A 27,722-nucleotide genomic window follows, 5' to 3' on the forward strand; every position below is an offset into this window, starting at 1 on the left:
TTAAGATGTGCTTGTACATACATATTCGTTCATGGGAGATTCTGACCACTAAGAATGGTCAAATGAACTCAGGCACTACATTCAGAGAAGCTGGATATTGGCCTGAAATAGCTGTAGCCAGCTTTCTCATTTGTCTTCCACTAGGAACAGAAGGCAGGGCAAGGTGGCACCTTAGAAACTAACTGGTTCAGACAGGCTTATGTTTTTACAGGTAACAGCCCGCAAATGGTACCATGCAGTCAGGTGGATCCACTGACCTTCAGCTAGTCAAGGCACTTGTGCCTCAGGATCCCCATCTTCATATTTGTATTGCCATTATTATTATTATTAGACACTGTACAGAGCCCAGTTTCATACTGTGCATAATCAGTTCTAATTTTATCTAAAGGAAATTAATAAAATCCATCACCTGTAACTGTTGCCTGTAATCTGTTCCAATTCTTTCAGCATTAAAAAGCAAAACCGTGGAAATGATCTTCAGGAATACCATGCAGATAAATCATTTGTGTATCTCAAATGAACAGCTTCCCAAGACACATCCCCATGAGAAACCAAGTCAAGTCTCTATGCAAAAGGTGTTACAAGGCAATTTTTGATTTACTGTAAAACTTTTGCTTTCATGATCCTTATACAAAGGGTAAACTTGCAAACAAGCAGAGATGTTTTTTCCTCAGTAAAAAACAATTTGCAAGTGAATGCCAGATCGCCTCACACCAAAACTGGCTTTGTGAATGGTTTTGTCTGAACAACTAAGTTTCAAGTATAGCACCACCTCTCCTCTTAGGGCCTGAATAGTCAGTCAAGGTTCTACGGAGAAAATAATATGAGGTATAGCCCTGAATACAGAAACAAAGTACTGCTGAAAATGAAGTACACTCTGCCGGTCAGCTAAATATACGAAGTAATACCAAGATGCGTTCGGGAGAAAAGATAGAATGTAAGGAACAACTTAACATCACCAGAGAAATACTATAATAATACTTCATTAGAGTTAAGCACATTACTTGTCCTTGGCTGAATAATAGTTGCACATATTTAGAAAGGTCAAGCATGCTGCACAAATACTTGTTAACAGCCGAACAATTAAGCTGTTAAGCAAGTACTTCACTCCATTACTTAGGATACCTGTCATGGAGGTATCCCAAGTAGTAAACTCACTTTTGGGGGATTTGCTCATGTTTCTGTGCAAACAGAAAGTGTTCATTTAAGCATGGGAGGGATCAGTGCCTACTTAATACATGAAAGAATCCAAGGCATTCCACCATGTGAGTGGTATACCCAGTCACTGGTATTCTTTAAATTTCTATGGGTAAACCAAAGCCAAAAATAAACAACCCACTTTCTAATTTTTGTATAATACCATTGTCAAACATCATTTGTCACGTTTTTCCCCTGTTGGATTTAAATCGAAGGGATGTTATACATGTGGGCTCTTTTCACTGCACAAAGATAAATCCAGTCTTATTTACTCTGCACTTCAAGGTAAATGTTTTCATTTCAGGTATTACTCATTTTCTCTGTTCAGCTACATCTTTACACCATAAAAATAAGCACAGTGAAATCTTTTGCTACTTTCGCTTTGTACAGGAACAAAGCAAGACCACTAAGAAAAGGGGACTAGCATAGACTGTTGTGAGGCATTTCTGCATTTCGTGCTGTATTATATAGACTTGATGATATTATGCTTAAATGCTGTGGAGAATGAAATTGTTAAAAAAAAAAAGGTTCAGTCCAGCTCTCAGGATCGTATCATCTCTGCGGCCACTCTGCTCTGCAGATTGTAGCCCTTGGAAAGAATTACCAACAACAATTTCCTTTCCAAGAGAAGCAGTTTCCAGACTTTATTTTTTTAAGTCTATGTTTCACATTCATTATTAGAAATGGCAAAGCACTGACTTTCCTAAAAACACCAGTGACTTCACATTTCTTTTGATACAGGAAGACTTATACTGTGCAGTTTTAAAGAAGTTCCGTATAAGCAACAGTTTTTGTTTGGCAAGAACTATCCTAATCTCCTTGAAAAAAATTGAGAGCTACCTTATGCAGAGCTTGTACAAGTGTTCAGTTTTAGGTTCCTATTCTGTACTAGCCAACCATCCTGAACATAGATGTACTGGAAAAGGATCCTATCCAGCCTAGCGCCCCCCCGCCCCCCAACTGCATGATGTGCACTGCTCTCATGTTAGGGCAGGGACTTCATTATATTTTTAGTTCAGCTTTCATTGGATTTAGTTTTAAACACGCAAATTTAAATAATATTTAGCTTGGCCGTAATAACCCAAATATTCTGGAAAGCTTGTACAACCATAACTCTAAGGGCTTGGTGGGAAAATATCTTAAGTGGTAATGTTAGATCTCCTGCTAATTTAAAATGAAAACAAGAAAACTGACATGTGCAGCCTACAGCTTACCTGGATGGAGAAAGAGCAAAGCATTCTTTTTATGCAAAATTAGTTACAGTGGCACTCAGCCATCAAGAAGTACACGAAACACTTCTCAGGGCATCTTGAAAAACAAAAGCTATTTGCATCCTGCTCTTAGCAACAGGAATAGCATTATCATTTAAAGTTTAAAACCATTTAAGCACCATTTATGCTTCCTCTAGTCATAAGTTAGTTTCATAGCAAAATAGTGAAAGATACTACATGAAGACTACACATCTGAATGAGACTATCCAGAGATGCCACTGAAATTTCAATGCTGCTTCACTGTCAGGTCCCTTGATAGGCTCTAGAGTTTAATGGAAAAGCTAAGACCAATAGTAGCTGCCAAAGATGACTCTAAGATACATGTGCATGTTAACAGGATATTTCAAGCCCCGGACAATAACCTAATGTGAAGAATACATGTGTCAAAAGAAACAACTGAAAAGCATTAAGCAGAAAAAATAAGGCATCTGAATAAGCTCCTGAAGGAATTTGGATGCATAACTTATTGTAATAAAACTTATTTAGTCAGTGAATTTCAAGTTAATGTAATTACAAAGTCTACCTTTAGAAAGATATTGTATTATGGGCAATTTAAAATTAGGATTTGAGATAAAACTTAGTTCTGAGAACATCACATTTCTGTAAATATTATGCAACCAATGAAAGAGTCATAAAAGACTGAGTTCCAGAATAAACAATAGACATTCCCCAGTAAAATAGATGGACTAATATACTGAGTAGACAATCCTAAAAATTCCTCTTTACCTGGCAGTCACCTGATGCTTTTAGTAAATACTGTACATGAGTAAATTATTACATGACAAATTTGCAAGCTTGGATCCCACTTCAACAGAAACATACATCCCACTTGGAAAAGTCTGTGTTTACACACTATGCAATAAAAAAAAAAAAAAAATCAAAATTAGACATTGTGACTAACTAAATAGTTAGCTTCCAGCAATATGGATTCTCAATAGTTTACTATTTGAAGTAAGCTTGTTACTCCATACAACAAATAAAGATATACGAAAGCTAAAATATTCTCAAGTTGTACTCTATACCAGAAATTTCAGCTATGGTGTCTCCTACATGTCATCTGCTTCTCAGATTTTGTTCCTTTACACATTTATATTCATAGCAAGGCCCAAAGGGACCATTACCATCATTCAACCTAACATTTGGTTTAGCACAAGCCATTACATTTCACCCAATAATACCTGCTTAAACTCTAACTTGCAACTGAGCTAAAACATTTTTAGACTTAGGCTTCAAGTGACAGCAAATCCACCCCACCCTTTGGCAAATCATTCTGATGGACACAGAACTTTCTAATACCAAAACATTACTTCTGGCCTGAAATGAACAAGCTTCAACTTCTAGCTCTTGAATCTTTGCATTTTATCTCAGCTAGGAGAACTGTTCTGGGGAATCTAGAGCCACACAGAGAGATACTGTTACTCACTGTCTCAGTAATCTAGGGGATCCAACTTCTTAGCTTCTTTAATTCCTTCTATTGCTGACCACTTCCCTGAGTTTCAAGTCAAAGTTTCGTTCAATAATCAAACTTAACCCTTTCCAGAAAGTAAATAGCTGATTACTAACATTCAATTAGCAACAAACTAAGTCTGGCAGATGAAAATCAGATGAAATGTCTAAAAGCAAGCTTTCTCGTATAAAACTGTACCACTGACCAAAACGAAATGCAGTGGGCAGTCACTCCATGCACCATGCTCGGTTTTTTCAAAGTTCTTTGGGAATAATTAACTGCACCTTCCAAAGCAGGTTGAACTGCACTTTGGTGTGTTGTCAATGGAACCCAGGTAAGGAGTTGCCATGAGTTTCAGAAAAGCCTTCTACTGCACTTCTATAGCACTGCCTAGCTGAAAAATGCACGTGCAACATATTAAGCAACATCAGAGAAGCGGACCACTGCATCTCAAGTGAGCTCACTCGAGATGAAGTGAAGTTTGTCGCTGCTGCTTTATTCCCCCGAGCAGCTGATGCTCACAAAAGCAGGGCTGCGAGATCGCGGGGCTCCTCACGCGGCTGGCAGCGCTCACCTGTTCCCCTCAAGTGTCTGAAACATCCCACAACCCGCCCCTGCCTGGGGCATACCGAGGGGTGAGGCGAGGACAGGGTGAAGCTGGGCTCCCTGCACCACCACTCGGCTTTGTCACTTTACGGCAGAAACCGGAGATGGTTCAATGCCACCACCAGCCCGCAGCACTCAAGGCAGGGCAGGAGAGCAGGTTTCCATGGGGATGCGGTCACCGTGCCCGGCAGGAACGAACAGGCGCCCCCAGGTGCGGCACCCAGGCGGGCAATGCCAGTCCGTTGCCTGACCCTGCAGGGCTCCCAGCGCGGACCGGCCGCGGGAGCGGCTGCGGCCCCTGGAGCCGCCGGCGGCCGCAGAGGAGCGCGAAGCCGAACCCCCCGGCCCGGTACTCACAGTCTCTCGGCGCTCCGGGGCACGTCCCTCGGCACGGCTCGCAGCCCCAGGCCGTGGCAGTCCACGGCGGCGGCGCTGCAGGTACACTTGTGCGGGCAGCCGGCCGCGCGGCCCCACACGCTCAGCGCCAGCCCCACGCACAGAAAGGCCCCGGGCACCATGGTCTCCGGCGGGACAGCGGCTCCGGCGAGCAGGGGACGTCCCGCCACCGCTCAGGGCAGCGCGGCGCCCACCATCCCCGCGCCGCCGCCGCGGCTCACACGGGCGCCGGCCGGGCTCCCGCCCAGCGAAGTCCCCGCGCCGCTACAGCCGCCAACCTGGACGGGGCAGGTAGCGCGGGCAGGCGGCGGCTGCGGCTCGGGCTCCTCTCCGCCGCTCCCGGCGCCGCAGGCGGAGCCCCGCGGGCGGAAGACAGCGGCGCGGGAAGGGGCGCACGACGCTGCCGCCGCCGCCTCCCCATGCAGTGTGCGGGCGGCCAGGCAGGCACCGCAGCGCCGCGCGCCGCCCCTCCCCCCTCCCAAAATATCAGCGCCCGCGCTCATTGGCCGCCCGCCCACTGACGTCGGCAAAGTTCCGAACTTTTGGAAAAGAGGGAGGGGAGCGGGGCGGGGGCAGCGGCCGCGCTCCCGGCCCCGCGCGCCGCGCCCATTGTTGCGAGGAGCCCCCCCCCGACGGGACCGCCTTCCCGGAGCGCACCCGGGCCGCCGCGCCCGCCTCCACCTGCGCGCCCAGGAGCCTCCCACCGGGGGGTGACGGCGCGGGCAGGGCAGGAGGGAACGGCCTGAGCCCCCAGCAGGGATGAGGCGGCGAGCCAGGCTGAAATGAGAGGCTGGGAGCTGGCACCCGAGGCCCCAGCAGGGGTCAAGGGCCAGCTCTTAGCAGGAGCCAGCTGTAGACGGCAGAGGTGGGAGCGGGTGACCAGGCCCATTCCCACACGCTGCCCCTCAGGTTGTGCAGCGGGATCGGGCTCCGCAACCGGGGCCTCCATGAAGAATGGGGCTGCTTCCACTCTGCTGCTCAGCCTGAGGAGCACAACCAGAGCCTAGCTCCAGCTCCCGCCCGCAAGCCAGGTTCAAGTTGACCCTGACAGCCCGTGTGCCCTTTTTAAAACTTTTCCATGAAAAATCGAGTGTAAGTCAAATTTGCAGTTTTCCAAACCAATCCATAAGTAAGGGCTTTTTTAAAAAAGGGAGGAAGGGCTGGAAATAACCACAACAGATTTTAACTTCAGTTAGTAAAATCTGAGTGGACTGGACCAAGTAGTATGGACTAGATGCAGTTTCCACTCCTTTGTTTTGTTTTACAATGTTCTGGATAGTTGGAGGCCCAGATCTACTACAGAACCGGTACTGCCACCGCCACCTCCTCCCTCATGAAAACTATCAAAAACCACTGTAGTTATGCTCAACATGCAAGTTACCAGACTGGCTTGCAAGTGAGGAGCTCGTGCATGTGAAGTCCGATTCTAAATCCAACCCCCGCCTGGGAATAAGGCATCCCAAGTTGGCTGACAATTTGTCTAGAATAAAACTTTTTTTTTTCCTGTGGTTTTATACTGAGTTACTTTATATACAGTTGGTCATTTTCATATGATATCCACTTCTGGGACACTGATCAAGTCCTGGTGTGCTGACATATTGACATGTTACATAAACAGCCAATTGCATTGTCCTTATGTATGAGCATAATGGACAAGTGGGCTCATGCCTGCGTAACACTGGCCACAACGCCTAGATTCAATAAGGAATTCAAGTGCCGGCAGAGGAGTTGGCTGGGAAGTCACTTACACTCCAGAATCAGGGGAAGGCACCAGTCCCCTGCAGGAGGACATGGTTCAGTAGCTCTACAACACTGTCCTATCTTTAAAATCTGCATGGAGTCAGGTATTGGACATGCAGAGTGTACCTGTCTGTACCTCACTCTTAGTTATGCCTGTCTACAATTTTGAGGCCTCCTCAGCTCTGCTGTTTGTAACAGGGCACTGCACTCAGCTCCCCCCTCCCTCTGCCAGCTACCCCCTCAGGACTGAAAGCATAGAAAGTAAGCACTGCTTTTCACCAGTGGGATCCATACTACACTTTTTCCCTTAAGTATTCACTTCAGAAACAGACGGCTCAGCTGCAGTGTGTCAGTGACACTCACCATTATCTCTTCTCTGATGCAAGAGCCATCACTACTGAAGTGATAGTCGGGGAAACAGCTGGCTCAAACTCAATCCAGGCAAGGTGGAAGTTACCCTGGTTGGAAGGCGAGGGTACTCTACATTTAGACGTGGCCAAAATGATGTTGTTTTACCCCCATCCCATAAACACATTAAGACATGCATTCACCAAGTGGTTTGTATTTTTAGATTCTTGGCTGACTAGTCACTTTCCTTAAATGACTACACAGCAGTCTCAAAGTGACCTTTCACCTCTAGTTTGCTAGCAACCTTGTCCCCTTCTTCCCAGATGAGAACCTGACTACAGAGGTGTCACCTCCAGCTGAGACTGCTGAATTTGCTGTGTCTACAGCTGTATGTTTAAGTACCAGTACCAGTGTAGCTCCTAACCTTCTCAGTCATTTCAGCTACTTGAAGCATAAAATCATCTGCAGATACCATGTTGCTGACTTTTTTCAATGCCACTATACATGACCTTCATCCTAATCTCTAGGACTATGATTTGATTGACTACAAACCCAAAGTGTTGGTTTAGGAGAAATTAAATGATTTCTGGTCTTGAACACCCTTAGGAAATGCTGCAAAATCTTCCTCTAATAAATCTTTTTCATCATTTAGAAATATAATTATAACAACACAGGGACAGACGCAACCAATGTATTTAATCATTTATTCATTTGTTTCAGCTTTGACATCTTTTCTTTCTAAGAACTTTTGGATTTTCATCACGTTTGAAACATCATTAGTTAGAAACAGGTTCCCAAGGATTAGAGCATATTTATAAATCCCTCTCTAAAGCTTAGACCTAAGCCAATAAGCTTAGCACTACGCTCTAAAATTAAAAATGAATCTCAGGTTTTGACCTGGGAAAAAGAGTTCAAAGTACAAGTTTGTTGGAATGAAGGAACATAGCTAGCAGTTTGAAATTTGTTTACATGCTGGCCAATACATTTATGCCTAACTTCCCCAAATCCCCCACCCTCCCATCACCTTTAAAGTTAAACAAGCATATTCATTATGATTACAAACAGTAGGCACCGCTATAGTAGATATACTGTATAACTCCAGCGGTATGAATGGAGCTTCTTGATTAAGCTAAAACCATTGGCAATGCGTCAAAAGAAATACTGCTCAAGTTAATTAAAATTTGTAGGCCTTGTCAAAGATAGCACATACTTGCCTACCCCTATGGCAAAGAAGCATCAATGACTTATGTGTACTAGAAATATCAGTTCACAAACACTATATAGTAGAACCTAAGCCTCAGTTTGGTTTATCTGGCTTTTAAAAAAAAAAAAAGAAAAAGAAATGTTTGCTTTACTTACAATATAGACAGCAATGAAAATTTGAGGTCATTGCAAAAGAGAGGGAAATTGAGGTCTAAAGTGAGCAACAGGTGACAGGCACAGGGCAAAGTAATAAATACTATTTTTTTCATGGCAGCACTCATGTATTATGTGTACATTTGCACAATGTGGCCCTCATTTTTCAGGAGAGCTCCCCCCCCCAAACAAAACAAAACAGAACAAAACAAAACAACCCAATAATGTGCTACCAGCAACTTTGTTTTTCCCTGTTATAGCTTGGAAATGATAAAAGTATTTTTAAAATACTTTACTGCTAGCTATCCCCCACACACTGTATATTCTATGAGCTTAGTTTGCAGTGCAGTCAATGCCAGGCTCCACCTAAGGACCTCATCTGGCAAGTTCATATAGCTGGTAGAACCCAGCCACAATGTTGAACCTATTAATCATAGTGGAGTTTATATAGTTCACCTGGTAGGGTTCATGTTCTTGTACATTTCTTGATCAGTTTATGATTCTGAGGAGGTGCTCAGAGTAACTCAAGGAGCAGATCCTCCACACCTCATACTGCTCTGGCACCTGAGGATAGTGATGTGCACATTGGAAGTCTGGATACTATTTAAATCCAGCTGTTTGAGGCCATTTAAGTTTGAAACCCTTAACTCAATTGTCTGGGAAGCAGCAACTTCATTACAGCATAGTAAATTATATATAGTATCTTGGGATATTACTTTAACAGAAAAAGAAACAAAGCTAAAGCACTACCAAGAATCGTAACAGGAGTAAGCATGAGTCTTACTTTAACAAAAGCTAGAAACAGATTTTACATTTAGTATAACACACAAGTCTTGACAGCTTTACCACACCATTTCAGAGTATGTGAAATGCATGCAATTAACTATGCTAACTGTAACCATTGTTCAAGCCATTGGACATCTCTTCCAAAGAATATGACACTGGCATTCTGACTTTCAACATAATACTGCTAATCATTAGTAGTGTAACCCCCTGGCAAACTGTGTCACATTGCCCTCTAGTGGTAATTGGGGCTGTTAGAAAAGTTCTGCTGTTACTCTTCCAGTTCATACAGAAGAGGTCTGTTTTCAAGATGTTAAGGTCAGAGGCTCAAACCCTGCTGACAACTCACATGAAGAAAATAAATGCCATTTGATTAAGTGAAGTGTTTCATAATGCATATACAGGAGGTCGCAAAAATGGCTGGGTAGAAAATTCTATAATGAAGATGACCTACTTGCCTAATCTACAACTACAACCTTTTAACAGAGTCTATGCTCCTACATCACAAACTCCCTATCAAAGGCACCGAGAACATTGTGGGCGAGAAAATGACTCACATTATTGACCTTAAACAGGACCTATCTAATCTGGATTGTGACATGCTGGAAAGGAGTCTGTGTTATACTTACCATACTACTACACTAATATGCAGAAGTTGTGTTTATTTAGTTTCTAATATTCTAATTGGTATAATTTCCAAGCAAACTACAGTCATTATCTGACTGGTAATGGATTGCTCTATTTTGTTTTATTTACAGCTGTTTAATCCCACTGAAAAAAGCAACTGTACCCAAAATCTTTTGGACGTAGTCCCTTTCTTTTATTGTTTGTAAAGAGAAACACCCAAGATAATATACAGCATACTGGGCAAACTAAACTCTATGCACTGCATGGGATGTCAACAGTATGACAGTATGACAGAGTTTAGCATACTATATAACATTTTCTAGGACAGTTAAGAGACATAATAGAAATGAAAGATAGAAAACAATGGAAAAATAATAGAACGGATCTATGGATCACGGGAAAGTAGGGTTCAAAGGGATTTCCTGTACTCCACCCCTCTGCTCAAGGCAAGATTCTGACTAAACCATCCCAACTGTCTTGAAAATTTACAAGAATGGAGATTCCATAACTTCTCTAGGTAGCCTGTTCAAATGCTTCACCACCTGCATAGTCAGAAAGTTCCTCCTAATTTCCAACCTACATTTTCCCTGCCACTACTGACGGACATTACTCCTAGTCCTATCCCATGCAGCCACACAGAAAAGCCCATGTCCATGCTCTCTGTAATTGCTCTTCAGGATTTTTAAGACTGTTGTCAAATCCCTCCCTCAATCTTTCTTCCCCAGACTAAAATAGCCCTAGCTCTTTCTGCCTTCCACATAAGTCTTTTCTCCCAGGCCCCTAATCAATTTTTGTTGCTCTTCATTTTCCAAACTGTCCACATCCTTCTTGAAGTGTGAGGCCCCAAACTCGACACAGTACTTAGGGGGGGCCTCACCAGTGCTGGATAGAGTGGATACATCATGTCCCTTGATTTGCAAGTTACACTTCTGTTAATATAACCCAGTAGTTGCTGATGGGTTTTTTTGTTTGTTTGCTTGTTTGTTTTTTAGCAGTAGTACACTATTGGCTCATATTCATAGATTTCATAAACATTAGGGCTGGAAGGGACCTTGGGAGATCACTGAGTCCAGCCCCCTGCCCCAAGCGCAGGAAGTCAGGTAGGGTCAAAGGATCCCAGCAAGATAAGCATCCAACACCTCTTAAACAAGTCCAGAGTAGGTGCTTGCACCACCTCTGGAGGGAGTCTGTTCCAGGCCTCGGGGGCCTGGACAATAAAGAAGTTTTTCCTTATGTCCAGCCTAAAATGGTCTTGGAGGAGTCTGTGACTGTTGGTCCTTGTCATCCCTTGGGGTGCTCTGGTGAACAGACATTCCCCCAGATCCTGATGCACACCCCAGGAGTACTTATTGGCTGCCACCAGGTCACCCCTGAGCCTACACTTTTTCAAGCTAAAGAGTCCCATGGCTCTCAGCCTCTTTTCATAAAGCCCCGAGAGACAGACAGCCCTCTGAGACAGAGGCAGATGGAAGAGTTAGTCTGTCTTATGGTCCACTGTAACCAACAGATCCTTCTCTGCAGTGTTGTAACCTAGCCAGTCATTCCCCAGTCTGTATTTCTGCATGCATTTATCCCATCCTAAGTGCAGGACTTTTCACTCATCCTTGTTGAATCTCATCTGATTGATTGTGAACCATTTCTCCAGTCTATTGAAATCATTCTGACTACTAACCCAGGAGTGTCTACAAATCCACCCAGCGTGGTGTCTAAAAATTGTCTAGGCATGCACTCAATCTCATCATCTAAATCATTGATGAAAATATTAAACAACACCAGACCCAGGACAGACCCCCTGGGAAATCCCACTTGATACCTCCTCCCAATTAGACATTAAGCTACTGGTGACTGGTTACGATGATCCAACCAGTCATATATCCAGCTTAAAGCACTTTCATTTTGTCTATATGTTCTTAGTTTGTTAATGAGAGTGTCATAGGAGACAGTGTCAAAAGCCTCATTAATGTCAAGCCATATCACATCCACAACTCTTTCCCTATCCACAAAGCCTGTCACCTTATCAAAGAAAGAAATCAGGCTGGTTAGGCATTAGTTGTTCTTGGTGAATCTATGTTGGCTGTTCCTAATCACTTTTTTCTCCTCTAGGTGATTCACAGTAGATTTCTTGAGGACCTACTCCATTATCTTTCCAGGTATTGAGGTCAGACTGACTGGTATGTAGATCCTCCTTCTTCCCTTTCTTAAAGATGGACACCTGACCTCCAAAGGGTCTCAAAGATGTTAGCCCCTGGCTCTGAAATCACCTCATCCAATAACTTAAGTACTCTAGGGGGTATCTATCCCATCTAGCCCTGCCAACTTGAAGTCATCTAGCTTCTCTAAGCAATCCTTAACCTATTCTTTTACTACTATAGTCTTATCTCCTTGCCTACCTTTTCTGCCAAGTAGGCTTGTTACCTGGTACCTACCCCTATTTGTGAAGACTGAAGTAAAAAAGGCATTAAATACTTGATCTTTTTCTGCATTATCCATAACTAGATTATATTCCATAAGGGATCTATGGTTTGTCTTCCTCTTAACTTTTGACATACCTGTAGAATCCGTTTTTATTGCCTTTTATGTCCCTTATCAGCTGCATATCAAATCAGGCCTTGGTCTCCCTAATTGTCTGTCTTTGTGCCCATGCAACACTGATATACTTTTCCCTAGTACTATGACCACATTTCCATTTTTAATAGGATTCCTTTTGGAGTTTCAACTTATTGAAGACATTACTGTCTAGCCAGGTGGATATCCTGTTGCACTTCTCATTCTTCCATTATATTTTGTATACTTGCTCTTGCATCCTTAAAACTACACTACTTTGAACTCCTTAAAGTACAGCTAGCTCTCCTGGACTCCTTTGCCCTTCACAGTTGGCTCCCGAGGGATACTGCCCACCAGTCAACTGAGTTTTTGAAGTTTCCTCTTCCAAATCCACTGTCCTTACTCTGCTGCTCTCTTTCCCTCCTCCCCTTAGAATATTGAACTCCATAGTTTCATGGTCACCGTCACCCAGGTTATGTTCCACCTTTACATTCTCAATGCAATCTTTCCTGTTTCGAGCAATTAATCAAGAGCTTCCTGCCAAGCTGGCCTCTCTATCATCTATCACCTCTATCATTTATCATCATAAAAGTGATTAGAAACAGTCAGCATGGATTCACCAAGGGCAAGTTATGCCTGACCAATCTAATTGCCTTTTATGATGATATGACTGGCTCTGTAGTTGCAGGAAGAGCAGTGGATGTGATATACCTCAACTTTAGCAAGACTTTTGATATGGTCTTCCACAACATTTTTGCAAGCAAGCTAAGGAAGTATGAGTTTGATGAATGGTGGATGGGAAACTGACTGGATCCTCATGCTCAGGTGGTAGTCATCAATGGCTTGATGTCTAGTTGGCAGCCAGAATCAAGTTGAGTGTCACAGGTGTTTGTCCTGGGGCCAGTTTTGTTTAATATTTTCATCAACAACTTGGAAGATAGGATAGAGTGCACCCTCCGCAAGTTTGCAGATAACACTAAGGTGGGGGAAGTAGTAGATATGCTGGAGGGTAGGGCTAGGATTCAGAGAGATCAAGACAAATTGGAGGAATGGACCAAAACAAATCTTATGATGTTCAATATGGACAAGGGAAGAGTCCTGCAGTTAGGATGGAACAAACCCATGCACCAGTACAGGCTGGGGACCAACTGGCTAAGCAGCAGCTCTGGAGAAAAGGACCTGGGGTTATAGTGAACAATAAGCTGAATATGAGCCAACAGTGCGTCCTTGTTGCAAAGAAGGGAAATGGCACTCCAGAGGAGCAGTGATGAGGTGGCAAGCAATGGTTAAGGGAGTGACTGCTTAGACACAGAAAATTAGGGTTGGAAGGGATCTCAGGAGGTCATTTAGTCCAACCCTCTACTGAAAGCAGGACCATCCCCAACTATATCATCCCAGCCAAGGCTTTGTCTAACCAGGTGCATCTACACGAGATACTTTACTGCACATTAAACTAATTTAATGCACAGTAAAGCATCACCATCTACACATGTGCAACAATTACTGCACTTTAAATTAGTTTAATGCACCATTTTCTAGTACCTGTAGATACAGGTGCTAGAAATCAGCGCATCTCAGCAGGATAGCCAGCCTGATGCTCCTCCAGGGTGTGGGAAGGTAGGCAGGGGAGAGGTACTGTCAGCCCCGGGTGGCTTCCCATGGCATCTTGGCATTAGCCAAGTGCTGCATGGGCGGCTTCATGTGTTTTGGTGTGTGCGAGCAGCCAGCCCAGGGATGGGCTTGCAGTCCTGAGGGGCAGGAGGAGCTGCTCTTGGCTTCACAGCTGGGAAGCTGCCCTGGGCCAGGGGCCAGCCCATTGGTTTTCACTTCAACTGCAGGAACAGAAATGTTCTCAGCCACCTCCAGATTAATGAGCCCAGAACATGCCATGAGGCTGTTTGAAGAAGGTGGGAGAACAGAGCAGGCACAGATCCTGGCTCTCCATTCTTGGCACAGTGTGCCTGCCATCACACTGATCTCCATGGCCTTCGCCCCTTCAGTTCATCCACAAATTGTCCTCAGACAGCCCTTGCAAATGCCAAGCTTGGCACAGTTGTCCCTGGAGCTTGGGGCTTACCCAAGCAAGAGTTGTGGCCCCTTGCTGCCTCAGCTGATAGACAGAGAGCAAATTGCTCCTGGTCAGCACCTAAACACGCACTAATGCATGTTAATTAATGTGCCATTTTTCTAGTAGCTGTATGCATTGGTACTAGCAAATGGCATTTTATACTAACTAATGTGCAGTAATTGCCATGGACATGTAGACGGTGATGCTTTACTATGCATTAGATTAGTCTAATGCTCAATAAAGTGTCTTGTGTATATGCACCCAGTTAGACGAATCCTTGGCTGAGGTGATATAGTTGAGGATGGTCTTGCTTTAAGCAGAGGGTTGGACTAAATGACCTCCTGAGATTCCTACCAAACTTAATTTTCTTTGTGTAAGCAGTCACTCTTTTAACCGTTGCTTGCCACCTCCTCACTTCTCTACTGTTTCTCTTTTTTTTTTCCACCTGCCATGCTAGGATGCTAGTGGTAAAGAAAAAGAGAGGCAGATGTCTCGTTAGGGGGTCGAAATGGTGGAAGCCTGTAAGGTGTATGCACAGAGCTTCTCCTCGCCTACAACCTGGTCCAACACACACCTAATCAGATTTTGGGGAACAGGGTTTCACTTTGGGATTTCACCTGGGATTCTCTCTTTGGTTCATTCCTCCCGCCAAATCTGTTAATAGCTTATAGGCCTACTCCTTTTTACGTCTACTTATATGGGTCTTTACCACCTAGCTTTGGGTCTCTCCAGTCCCTTGACGAAACAGGGAACTATTAGTCCTTGATGAGTTAAGTCAGCTCAAATCAATTATTAATTGCCTGGTCTTCTCAATTGGGTTTGTTCTGGGATAATTGATTCATACACACACAGTTCTTGATCAAGTCTTGGTCCTCATTAGTTTGATAGATCTCTAATATCAATTAATCTTCTCTCAATCAAACTTCTATTAATTTTAACAATTGAAATAATCCAGTCTGCAGTTATCATCAATTCTTATCAGTTTCTCATTTTCTTTGTCCTGTCTCTTTAAATCAATTTGCAATCCCAGCACATGCTCATTTTCAGGGTGGACTGGGATTCCCTTCACCCTCTTGGGCACTATTTCTACTCTGTCAGGTTGTGGGGAGCCCAATACCCTTACGGATTATTGTTTGGGCAGCTGCCTTGGTGTCAGTCTCTCACCTTCTCCTTTCTCTGGTTGGAATCTTTCCCCAGTCTCCACTCCCAGTTCATGCTTCTGCGCCAGCAGTAAAGTAATTGCTCCCCTCACTTTCCCCTTTTCAGGGGCTCACATAAGCCAGACTGCTAACTCCCAGTGTCCTATGGGATCCAGCCTCAGCTGCACCTGCTTGCACTGTGTCTGGCTTAAACAACTTTGGCACCGGACTGTATTTTTCCCTTGGCTTCAGGCATACCAGGAGCCATACTTCCCAACCAGATACCTCTCAAGGAGCAGGTGTAGCAGGGTCCAGGGTCAGCACCTTGCTACACTATGACTCCATGATTTTATCTGTATCAAAAAGTTATCTCCAACACACTCCAGGGATTTGCTGGACCGCTTATGCACTGCTGTGTTTCCCTCCCAGCAGATGTCCTAGTAATTCAAGTCCTCCATGAGAACCAGGTCCGGTAATTCATAAGCTTCCAACAATTGTTTTAAAAGGCCTCATCCATTTCTTCCTCCTGATTTGGAAGCCTATAGCACATGCTCATCAGGACCTGCTCCCCCCTCTGACCTTTATCCATTAGTTTTTAACAATAGACATATCTTCCACTTTTACTGTGCCTCTAAAGAAGTGGGCACCTTTATATAGAGGGTAACACCTCCACTCTCTCCCCTTTTTTTTTAACGTCTGCTTATTCTTCCTGACCAAGCTATACTCATCCATGTCGTGTGGACTATTCTACTATATCTTCATAATCCCAATTACATCACCATTCTGTGCTTGTATACTAGGACCTCCAATTCTTCCTGTTTGGCCCTCATATTTTTTGTGTTAGCATATAAACATTTCAGGGATCTAACCCACTGTGCTATCCTTTCCCTGAAATGTTGCTAAGGCCTCTGTTACTGGTTTCAATTACTAAGTTTTATCCAGGTCCCCAGGCATTTAACTTGCATCTGGCCTTTTATTTAGGTGAAACAGATGCATCTCATCACTAAGTTACTGTTACTTCAGTTAAAGCATCAAGAACATAAGATTCTAGATTCAGTTTGCTATTTATCTCACTTAAATTTGCATATTTCAATGACAACTCCCAGATATGCCAGTACACCACTGATAAACAAACAACAACAACAAATTAAAAGGATGCTAAATTCATTCTGCATGCTTCATCCAACAACAATGAGCCATGATCCATAAAACATGCTGATTCTACAATGTCTATTGGATTCTTAGGGATCTTCATTTTCTTTTCAGGAAAAAATGGTATCTAAGATTTTAGCTTGTGAGGAATGGTCAGTGTTTTACAGGAAAACCACTGAATGAAACAAGTTTAACATTATGTTTATAATTTCATGATGCTTATTTTAACTAAACCCCTGAGAAACCAATATTTTCTCTAACAGTTGGAATAGCCAGATAAAAGTATATTATTAGAGCTGTGCAAAATGGAAGTGTTCCATTTCGACCAGCATTTCGACAGTTCGATGGAAGTGTTTTGTTTTGACTTTATTTCAAGTCAAAACGGCTGTTCCATATCATTCCATCGAAACAGTTTCACGTTTTGAGCCTGTTTCGACATTTCACCCATAGGATATAATGGGGAAAGTCAAAACAGGCTATAACTTTGTCATTTCTGGCCTGATGTTGATGTACCTTGCAGGAATGGTAGCCCCTTCTGAGGGCATGAAGCCTACCAAGTTTCAAGGAGATAGGTGCAGGGAGTTTGGAGAAACTGCACCCCATAATCTTGAGAGCAAAACTTGTGTCGTGTATGCATTAAGCCACAGCAGGGTCAAAACTTCAGGCTTGCTATCCCCTGATGAGGCAACGAAGCCTGCCAAGTTTCAAGGAGACAGGTGCAGGGGGTTTGGGGAAATTGCACCTGAAGCTGCAGACAAGCAAAACTCCTGACATGGGTGACACTGTTTGTGTTAAGGCACATCAGGGTGAAAGCTGCAGGCATGCTAGCCCCTGCTGTGGCTATGACGCCTGCCAGCTCTCAACAAGATAGGTGCAGGGGGACTCTGGGTTCTGGGGCCCTGCATCTCTGGCTGTTGACAGGCAAAACTTGCGACATGGTTGCTTGTGCAACTGTGTTAGTCTTCGGGCAGAGGAGGTGGGGAATCACTGCAGGCCTGGATGCTAGGCCCTGCTGTGGGCACAAAGCCTGCTGACTCTCAATGAGATAGGTGTTGGGGGACTCTGGGTTCTGGGGCCCTGCACCTCTGGCTGTTGACAGGCAAAACTCGTAACATGGGTGGATGACACTGTGTGTATGTTCAGGCGCTCTTCCTGGTGCTGGGGCTTCTGCACAACATGGCAGTGTACCCCAGTGAGGTTTCTTCCTCCCCTACAGCCTCAGTCCAGTCCACCACTGTAAACAACAGCAGGTAAAACTAAAGTAGGTGACTCAACAGCAAGAGCACCAACAGCATCTAAGGTAGCCAAATGGAACTGTCAGACCCTTCTTTCCCCTCAAGTAGGAACACATAGTGTGTGTCTGTTAGGTGTGCCCTCACTGTGCAACTCTGCGTGTGGATGCGTGGGTGTGGGTGGGTATATTTGTGTTCAGGTGCACCCTTTCCTGGTGCTGGGGCCTCTGCACAACATGGCAGTGTGCCCAAGTGAGGTCTCCTCCTCCCCTACAGCCTCGTCTGAGTCCACCACTGTAAATGGCAGCAGGTAAAAATAACATAGCACGAGCAGCACCAGCAGCATCTAAGGTAGCCAAACAGAACTATCACAGAGCCTTTCTTGTTATAAAGGAATTGGCAGCAAGAAGTAAAGAAGTTGTATTGGATGGATATATGTTATTCACGGTGTGTGTGATGGCTTATCTTGTGTTTTTATGTTTGTGGCAAAGTGGGACTCCCTGACTAGCCACGGTGCTAGTTTCCCCACCTGCCTCTGGGCACGCCGCCCACCTGTCTTGCCTGTCACACCTTGATGGAACATAATTGAGGTGTTAATTAGATGGGAGGCTGCCCATTCTTGCCCCGATGCCAGGGGGTGCTATCTGTGGCTCTGTTCCTCCCCTATACTATAGCCCAAGCCTCGCAGATGGCATTTCAGGCAGTTAACTCAACTGTCCCCCTCACCCATTACCTGTGGACCCTTCCTTGGGACCATCATCTTCTCTTTAAGCCCTGGCCCTGTCTCAGGCCAGTTGGGACCCTGAGCTTCTTCACTCTATATAGGCATCCCTCATGGTGGGCTCCTGGCCCTTTTGACTCCTATCTGGATCCTGGTCCCAGCATTGAGCAGTCGGGTCTCTTGGTTGGGTCTATGCCTCCTGCCTGCACTCAGGGATTGGGGTCCCACATTCCTGGCTCAGGTGCTTCATGAAGCTTACCTGGCCTTTCCTGGATCAGATGGTTCATGTAACCCACCCTAAGGTAAGGTTTGGGGTTAAGGTGCCCCTACTTGCCTTTCACCAGGGTGGTAACTGGCCTGGCAATTCCTGTGGGCTCCCACACCACTGAGAGCCCCACCAGGCCACCCACTCCCAGCAGGGTGCAGTTTTAGGTCATGCCCAGGGCCAGAAGCCTCCAAACCACCTGCTACAGCTCCTGCCCTTACCCCCAGGATGTTGCATACAATCTTGCAGCCAGGCGATGTTTCTGCCTAGCCTGCCAGCAGCAAACTGCTCTGCTTATAAAGGCAGCCAGAGATCTAAAATGTCCGTCACAATCAAGCACCTACTGGCTGCCAGAGTTCTACTTTGTATATTGAGCCCATGAGTTTCTGTACCTACTACCTAGGAGGCTGATGAAGTGCAGTTCATAGGCCCAGCTCTGAAAAGTGATTTGTACTTTCAAACAAGCACCTAACCCCATCACCAAAACTGAAGCCAACTTCTTACAGCTCAAAACACAAAACCTGCCAACTATGTCTAGTACCCCCACAAACTACACACCAGAATCTATCAAAAACAACAAAACCCAACTACCTGTGGGGGCACATTCCTCGCCAAAAAAACACTCTTCCTCCAGTCTCTCAGGCCTGATCCTGAGAGAGAACAAATTACAAACCACTTTTCATAGCTGGGCCTATGAACTTCACTTCATCAGTCTCCTCGGTATAGAAACTTATGGACTCAATTTAGATTAGGCAGTGGAATTTTAACACACTGCAACCTGCCGAACATCTGACTCCCCAGACACCTCTGAACTTTTACCTGCACTGCTACATCCCCCTTTCCCCACCACCCACCACTCCAGCCTGCCCCTGACCCCCTGATACCTCCATTTCCATTTTCACTGACTGGATTTCTTGTCTGCATTGCAGAGGCCAGGCCGGCCTTTGGCTTCTTTACTATTCCTTCCATCCAGGACCAGGAGACACACCAACTGCAGGTACTTCCTCAACCTGACAAAGGGTTTTCCAACCCAAAAGCTGGCATCCCGGGCAGCTAAGCCAAGCATACCGGGAGCGTCACAACTACACTACAACCAGCAAGCCATGACAACCTATCAAAGACATGACAGGTCTGGGCTTTCCCCAGCCAGGACTCTGTGTGTGTGCGTGCGTGCATGCGTGCGTGCGCGCGCACGTGCACACATTAGCTGGAGGTTATGGCACCTCCTACCCACCTTGTTGGTCCTGGCATTTATAGGGCTGCTACACCACCAGCAGTCCCACCAGACCTCCCTACCCTGGCAGGGTGCAGTTTTAGTGGTCATGCCCAGGATCTGGGGCCTCCTCCCCCATAGCTCCATTCCAGACCTCCAAGTTCATACTGGCAGGGGAACGAGCTCAGCAGGAACATGTTCTTCCTTTGCTGACTGGTGATGCAGTTAGTGCCCCCTCCAGCTGAGAACAGGGCATTACCTGGTTTTTAAAAAAGTGAAAAAAGAAAGTAGGTGTGGATGGAGTGAAAAGGGTGGCATCCAGTCTGTCTGCACCTGGAGATTGGGGAACCTCAACAGTGGGAGGTTCACCTCTAGGAACACGAGCTGCTCCACCAAACCAGCATCCAAGCAGGTGCGGTAGGGTATCACTACATCCCCAGTGATGCTAACCACCCTCTCTCTCAGCACACTGGTCTGTGGACAGCACTGGTGTTCCCGGGCAACTTTGTCCAGATCCAGCTTCACCTGGATGCAGCTTGCCCAGTATGTCAAGGGGTCACACAGCAGGAGCGCCACATCCTCGGCAAGATAGGCAGCCACCAGGGTGTGAGTGCTACCTGCCTGATGCTGGGGTCTGGTGGCTCTGGACCCCACCATACAAGCCATGTCCTTAACCCATATTGGCAGCACCTGTGGTGGAGGACAAGACTGGATTGTGGATGGCGTGCCAGCATGAGACAGTAGATCCCCCTGTTCCACGTTCCCCCACCTCCACCGTTCTGCCTCCCTGACTTCCTTTACCAGCACCTCCATCCACTGATTCAGTGTTTGACTGCCACATACGGTGCCCTTCACCCTTGGGTCACACATGCCAGCCAGCACATGGACTGTACTGGACCACAAGGGATCAAGCCATTTCCTGATGCCCTCCTTCAACAGCCTCACCAATATCTGCATGTCTGGTGACAGTGGCCTGCCCCAGCCAGGAACCTTGATCCCCTGGAAGCTCTCCATTTGGATCTGAAGTTCCCTCACTATGGAAATCACCTAGCTAAGAAGGACATCAGAGTGCTGAGGCTCTTGGTGGCCTCAAGGAAGGGCTTGAAGACCACCAAGATCTGGGAGATGGTATCCCACTCAGCTCTGTTCAGGGGGCTGCTGATCCTGATCTCCCCGGGCAAGGCCATCTCATGGTTGGCCTTCTGTTGCTCCACCAGCCTTTCAAGCATCAGGTATGTGGAGTTCCACTGAGTCTCCACATCCTGCATGATTTTGTGCTGTGGGATGTTCAGCTCTTTTTATCCCACAGCATCTTTCTCCCCTTGATGATCTGGCGGAAGTAGCCTGCCACCTTCCTGCATTTTGAAATGAGCTTGCAATGGTAGTGGCAGTGCCATCACTGGCAGCCCTGTCCCCCTCCAAGGCATCCCTAAAAAGGTGCAACTTGTGTGCCACACAGTGGATGCCAACAAAGTTGGCATCACGGACCGCCTTGACCATATTGCCCCCATTGTCAGTGAACATGAACCTGTGGGTGAGCTCACCCTGCCCAGTGAGCCACCCCAGCGCCAAGCAGTTCATGGCCTCCATGATCTCTGCTGCTGTGTGGGTGAGCTCACTCACCTTAGGAAGGCGCCCCCCCTTTCTGTCCGCTTTTCTCCCACAGGTCCAAGGTGGCCTGCCTCTGCTTTGGGGGGACTTTGGAGTGAGTGGGGGACTTCCCTTTGGGCATGCTCCTACTGGTGCCAGGCTGAGAAGGAGCAAGGGCAAGGGGTTGGTGCTTGCAGAGATGCATCAGCATCCCCAAGGTGCTCTTATGTTTTGTTCCTTTTCCCCAGCTAGTTTTGGCTCAGCAGTGCAGGCAGATAGTGTATGTGGGACCGTCTGCCAGCTCAAAATGATCCCAGATCATACCATCTGCTCACTTCTGGGATGCAGGTGCATCTGTGGATGCTGCTGCACTTTCTGCCTCCTTAACAGGCAGAGGCACAGCAAGAGGAGAAGTGGATTCAGCTGAGCCTCTTGCCTCCACCTCTTCATCAACCTCCTCCAAAGTGCCTTCTGGGGAAGGAGATCTGGCTTGAAGGGAAACTTGAGGGGTGGTGAGCACAAACTCAGCTGATTCCCCCTCCCCCTAGAATTTCCCTTGCTAGGGCACTGAGGTCCAGATCCAGTGCCAGCTCTTCTTCTGGCAGTGGAAGTCTCAGCATGGGAAGTGACATAGGGGTAGAGTACGCTGCTGTGCTAGTGCTGGTGCTGTCGGTTGTGGTTGTTGTCATGGTGGGGGTGGGGGCGTTATGGATGCTGAGCATGGAGCGGATGTAGTCTCGGGCACAGGCAGTGGCAGTAGCTCTGCTCCCCTCTCCTTGTTATTTCCTCCATTTTAGCTGGAAGAAAGAGGTTGTGTCTTAGTTTGGTACGGGTGGGACCCTCTCTTCCACCCCTCCCTGAAGGCTGGCCAGTGTGGCCACCTGCCTTTTCACCACATTTCATGAGGTGTTCCAGGTCTTCCTTTTTAAGAAATATATAAGTGTATTTGTGTTCCTATATATACTCAAAACTGCAGGTCTGGTGCAGTGAAAAGATTTATGAACTCAATAGAAATATATGTGTCTGTGTATATAAACTCCAAGTTAGGTCTGGTGCAGTGAAGAGATTTATGAACGCAATAGAAATATATGTGTCTGTGTATATAAACTCCAAGCTAGGTTTGGTGCAGTGAAGAGATTTATGAACGCAATAGAAATATATGTGTCTGTGTATATAAACTCCAAGCTAGGTCTGGTGCAGTGAAGAGATTTATGAACGTGACAGAAATATATGTGTCTGTGTATATAAATTCAAGTGTTGGTGTGGTGCAAAGAATTAATGTATTTAAACAAATATATGTGGTAAATTCCTATATAGAGTAAATTCTATAGCAACCCTATGCAAAATAAGTATAAAATTCAAAAGAATAAATCAATGAATATAATAATAAAATAAAAGCACCTACAAGAAAAAGGTATTCTGAAATCCCTCTGGCTAGGGTAACAAGCAGGGAATCCTTTAGAAAATCAGTGCTGCTAGCCATAGTGGTCTGACAGTGAGCTGCTAAAACAGACAGCTCAGTAAGTCACCCAAGGCAGAAAGCAAGTTCAAAAAATGCTGCCTTTTATGCAGTTTTTCTGTCCCTGCCCCAGAGCACTGGGGTTGGAAGGGACCTCAGGGGAGGGTGACAGTCATTGGCTAGCTACACATGTCAATAATGAAAGCACTCCTTCCCCACCACATTCCCCTCTCCTTCTCCTCCCTCCCCTTAGTTTACTTTCTCTTTCCCTGCAGGGAAGCAAGCCAAGCCATTGAAGATAAGCCCTGTGACCACCGGGCTTCAATTAACTGCTCTCGAGCGGTTTTTGCCTTGCAGGTAGATGTCAAACACCTGTTGGGATCTTGTCGGTGCCGGAGTAGCTCTCTTCTCACCATGTCCCCAACCCCGTTCTCGCCCACCACGACTTGATGTTGCTCAGTGTGAGGGGTCGGTTTATGGGATAACCCATGGCCCAGGGTCCCTCAGCAGTCACTGCCACCCCTACACACTGGCCTCACGCCATGGTGCGTCCCTCACCTGCTGGTCCTGTTCCCAGCCTTGGAGCGACACCACCTGGCCTGCGTCCAAGTGACCACAGCTTCCAGTTGTGGTGATCACCAGCAGGCTCGGCCTCATAGCCCTCTTCGCCTGCACCTCTCCCTTCGGGGAAAGGAAAATCAAAGGAAACCATGGCTTTACAGAGGCTTCCCTTCAAACTCAATCTGTGGGCGCACTCCCCTAGCTCTCTCTCCCTTAGCCAGGGTTGCCTAAACGAACCAAACAACCAAAAAAATGCTGACCGCCCAGCGTCTCCTTATCCTCTAAGCAGTCTGCGCCGAGCCCTCCCTGGCTCCCTTCTGGCCCGACCTGGACCAATCATTTCCAGCATTCCTCCCTCCTGCTCAATACTCTGTCTGCCTGGCAGCGATGCCCACCCCAACTGTACCCCCTTGGGGGTCTCCCAGGGTCTCTCCTCCCTGGTGAGGCTGGCTTTGTGCCCCGTTGTCCCGGCACCCCACCTGTGGGTCACTTCACCCCCTGGTACTCTTCCAACCTCATCCTCAGGTGCCGTGCCTCCAGCTCCAGCATTGACCGAGGCAGTCTCCAGTCGGGAGGTCTGGTTCCGCTCTGTCCGCGTCCCAGCTGGCTCTCTTGGCTCCACGTTTCTTGCCGCAGATGCTCCTCTTGCTGGTGGTGATGGTTGCTCCTCTTCGCCTGGGCTATCTGCCCCCTCCGCAGCCACAGCCACCTTTTTTATTGCTGCTGGCCAGCGTTTGTCTGTGACATCACCAGCTTGTCACAATCGAACAAAAAGGCGGCTAATGAACTGCGCAAGCTCCTCCCTCCTCCTCGTGCGCATCTCGTCCGGAGCTGCAGGTGAGTCCTGTTCATTGCTTTGCTTCCCGGGACAAGCCCATATCCCAGCTTCTTGGTCGAAACTCAAAACTTTTTGAATTTTTTGAAATGTTTCAACCTGCCCTGTTTTGTTTCGACCCTGTTTTGAGCCTGCCTGTTCTGTTTTGACTTTGCTGTTTCAAGGTTGAAACAGCTCAAAACAGCGTTGAAACAAAATGGGCGGTGAAATTTCACACAGCTCTATATGTTATGAACTTGCCTTTAAATGCTAGGCTTTTGTAAGATGAAAAATATAACTGTATCATTGAAAAATCAGTTCAAGAAGCTGTGCAAAAATCTGGTCCTTGCTTATCAACAGAGGTTATTTGACATTGAACAATAGTTTAAGAAGGTTATGACCAGGGATCCTGGTTTTCTCTGATAAAAGTATCCCCAATTTTTGCATTAAAAAAGTAACCCAAAATTCACATTTTCCCATTATTAAAATGAAACACCACTAATATATAGATATACACATAGTAGTGTTTCCTTTTAATAATGGAAAAATGTGTATGTTTGGTTACTTTTTTAATCCAAAAATTGGGGATTGTTTTATCAGAGAAAAGCAGGATCCTTGATTATCAATCATCCACACACACTAATTTTATTTCCATATGCTGTTGTTACTCAAATTGCCAATTGTTCAAATCATGAGCAAGACTTTATAAAGGGGAATAAGGCAAGGTGCTACATTTATTGATCACACGAGTTAGACATAGAGGTTTGGGCACACCATTCATACAAACACACACAGCTCATCATACACATCATTACACATAGGCATACACGTACACAAAACAACCATTTCATCTATGGATACACCAGATATAGTTACCAGCAATAATTGCTCAATGTCAGCCCAGGGTGGCCCACCTGGGCTTATTGAATAGATGATGATGATTTGAACAGAGCAGATTTGAAGGTAACAGCTGGAGTGGGGTGAACAGATGCATATGTGCTCCAGTGAAACAGCAGTAGAGAAAGAGACTCACCCAACTTGGCGTTTTCAAAGTGTTCTTTTATAGGGATTGGCATCCTTTGTTTCAGTGCTTTGGGGTTTTTCCATGCCCAGTTTCTGTTTTTGCGGTTGTTCTTCTTTTGTCTTCAGCTTCTCTTAGCCTTGGAGTGTTTTTGCTGCCCACATGGCTGCATTTCTTCTTCTGTTATCTTCATAATTTCATAGGTGGTAGGGTAGGAAGGGACCTGAGCAGAACATCAAGTCTGACCCCCTGCTATGGGCAGGAAAGAGTACTGGGGTCAAATGACCCCAGCTATGTGATTATGTAGCCTCCTTTTGAAGACCCCCAGGGTAGGAGCAAGCAACAATTCCCCTTGAAGTTGGTTCCAGATCCTAGCTGCTCTGACTGTGACGTAGTGCCTCCTGATGTCTACTCTCAGTCAACTTATAGCTGTTATTCCTTGTTACTCCCGGTAGTGCTCAGGGGAACAGGAACTCTCCCATTGCCTGCTGGCCCCCCTTGGCAAGTTTATAAATGGCCACCAAATCTCCTTTCAGCCTTCTCTCATGGAGGCTGAACAGGTTGAAGTCCCATAGCCTTTCCTCATAGGGCCTGCCCTGCTGCCCCCTGATCATGTGAGTGGCCCTCCTTTGGACCCTCTCCATGTTGTCCACATCCCTCCTGAAGTGCAGCGCCCAGAACTGGACGCAGTACTCCAAGTGTGGCCTGACCAATGTCACATAGAGGGGGAGGATCACCTCCTTGGACTTGCTTGTGATGCAACTGTGGATGTATGACAAGGTGTGGTTAGCCTTCCTGACCATGTCCTCACATTGGCGGCCCATGTTCATCTTGGAATCAAGAGCGACTCCAAGATCCTTTTATGCCTCTGTGATGACAAGAAGGGAGTTCCCCAGCCTGTAGGTATGTTGCTGGTTCTTCCTCCCTAGGTGCAGTACTTTACACTTGTCAGTATTGAAACTCATCTTCTCTGTGTCCTAGGCCTAAAAAGGATTCTTCAGCCACTTATTAATTAGTTTACAGACTGGTAACTTATATTCGGCACTTTGTTGCTTACATAAGCAGTTACATCTTCTTCTCCCATCCCTATACCATTCTCTCACCATTCACCCTTTTACATGCAGTCATACATAAAGCCTATGCAGAGTTCATTCACTTATGTCAAGCAGAAGGACATGAAATGGAGTTTTCAAATTGCTTACAGGACAAGATTAACATGGTTATATTTCACTATTATTACACTCTATGTTAACATCAGCTACGTTAGTTCAGTTCATGCTATGCTGTCCTACAAACCATGAAACAAAAATATGTAGTTAACAAATGGATTACTTTGCATTAGTGCATTTAAATGTTGAGATGTCAGGCAAACCAAAGATGATTTTGTGTATTTTAAAAAAGAGCCAGTGTCAAATAGAGTACCAGCAGAAACACAGGGTACACACGAGGCAAAAGTGCTACAAAATTTACCAGGATTTCTTTGTAGGCCAACAAGATTGGGCCTTCCCTCAGGAACACCTTAAGAATCACAGCTATGTTAAAAGCCCCTTTAGCCTTTTTTTTTTAATGAGATAAAAACCATGTTGCTCTCCATGAAAAAGGGAATCAACCTTTTCCTATCAGTTCATTTCTTATCAACAGTTGAAAGTTAACCCCTTTTCTCATTCCTGTTTCTTTTACATAATATTGCATAAAAGTTTCAAGTCCAAAAGAAAGGGCTAACAAACTAAAATCCATGATGGGCCATGCCCACTACTCTGACTGAAAGTATTTTAAGTGTGGTAAATCTTCAAGTTACTGCCCTTGAAGAAACTGAAAAAATGCAGTTTTATTAAAGCATTGCAAATGCAAGCGAGTTCTATTGTATTAAATTTGTTCCACCCTGGTAGCCCTCTGGACACATTTCTTTAACACATGGTTATGAGTCATATAAGATACAACATGTTTTGTGACCCATGGAGTGTTTATGCTGTAAACTGTTTATTTAGTTATTCATGTCTTGTGTCTCTTCCAAAGTTGGTTCTCTGTGGCTTTTCATTGTGTCTACACACAGTATTAAGCAATGCTAATGTTTAATGTTTATATTATACTAATTTAAGTGAGAAATTGCCAAATGAGTCCTGTTTCTACTGTAAGCTTTATAAACACATTTAAATCCAAAATCAACAAATT

The 27,722-nt window shown here is 45.6% G+C and overlaps 1 protein-coding gene across 1 annotated transcript in view; it reads right to left on the reverse strand.

The window, feature by feature from the left end:
• The window catches only part of SLIT3 (slit guidance ligand 3), a 946,021-nt gene extending 940,695 nt beyond the window's left edge, over nucleotides 1-5,326 (reverse strand). Inside the window, exon 1 of the mRNA XM_090064655.1 lies at nucleotides 4,879-5,326. Coding sequence (XP_089920781.1) covers nucleotides 4,879-5,039 — 161 coding nt within the window. The 5' untranslated portion in view covers nucleotides 5,040-5,326. The remainder of the gene's footprint in view (nucleotides 1-4,878) is intronic.
• Nucleotides 5,327-27,722: the final 22,396 nt, after the last annotated feature.

Source organism: Crocodylus siamensis, chromosome 10, assembly GCF_052110815.1.
Source record: "Crocodylus siamensis isolate JL-2025a chromosome 10, ASM5211081v1, whole genome shotgun sequence".
NCBI lineage: Eukaryota > Metazoa > Chordata > Crocodylia > Crocodylidae > Crocodylus > Crocodylus siamensis.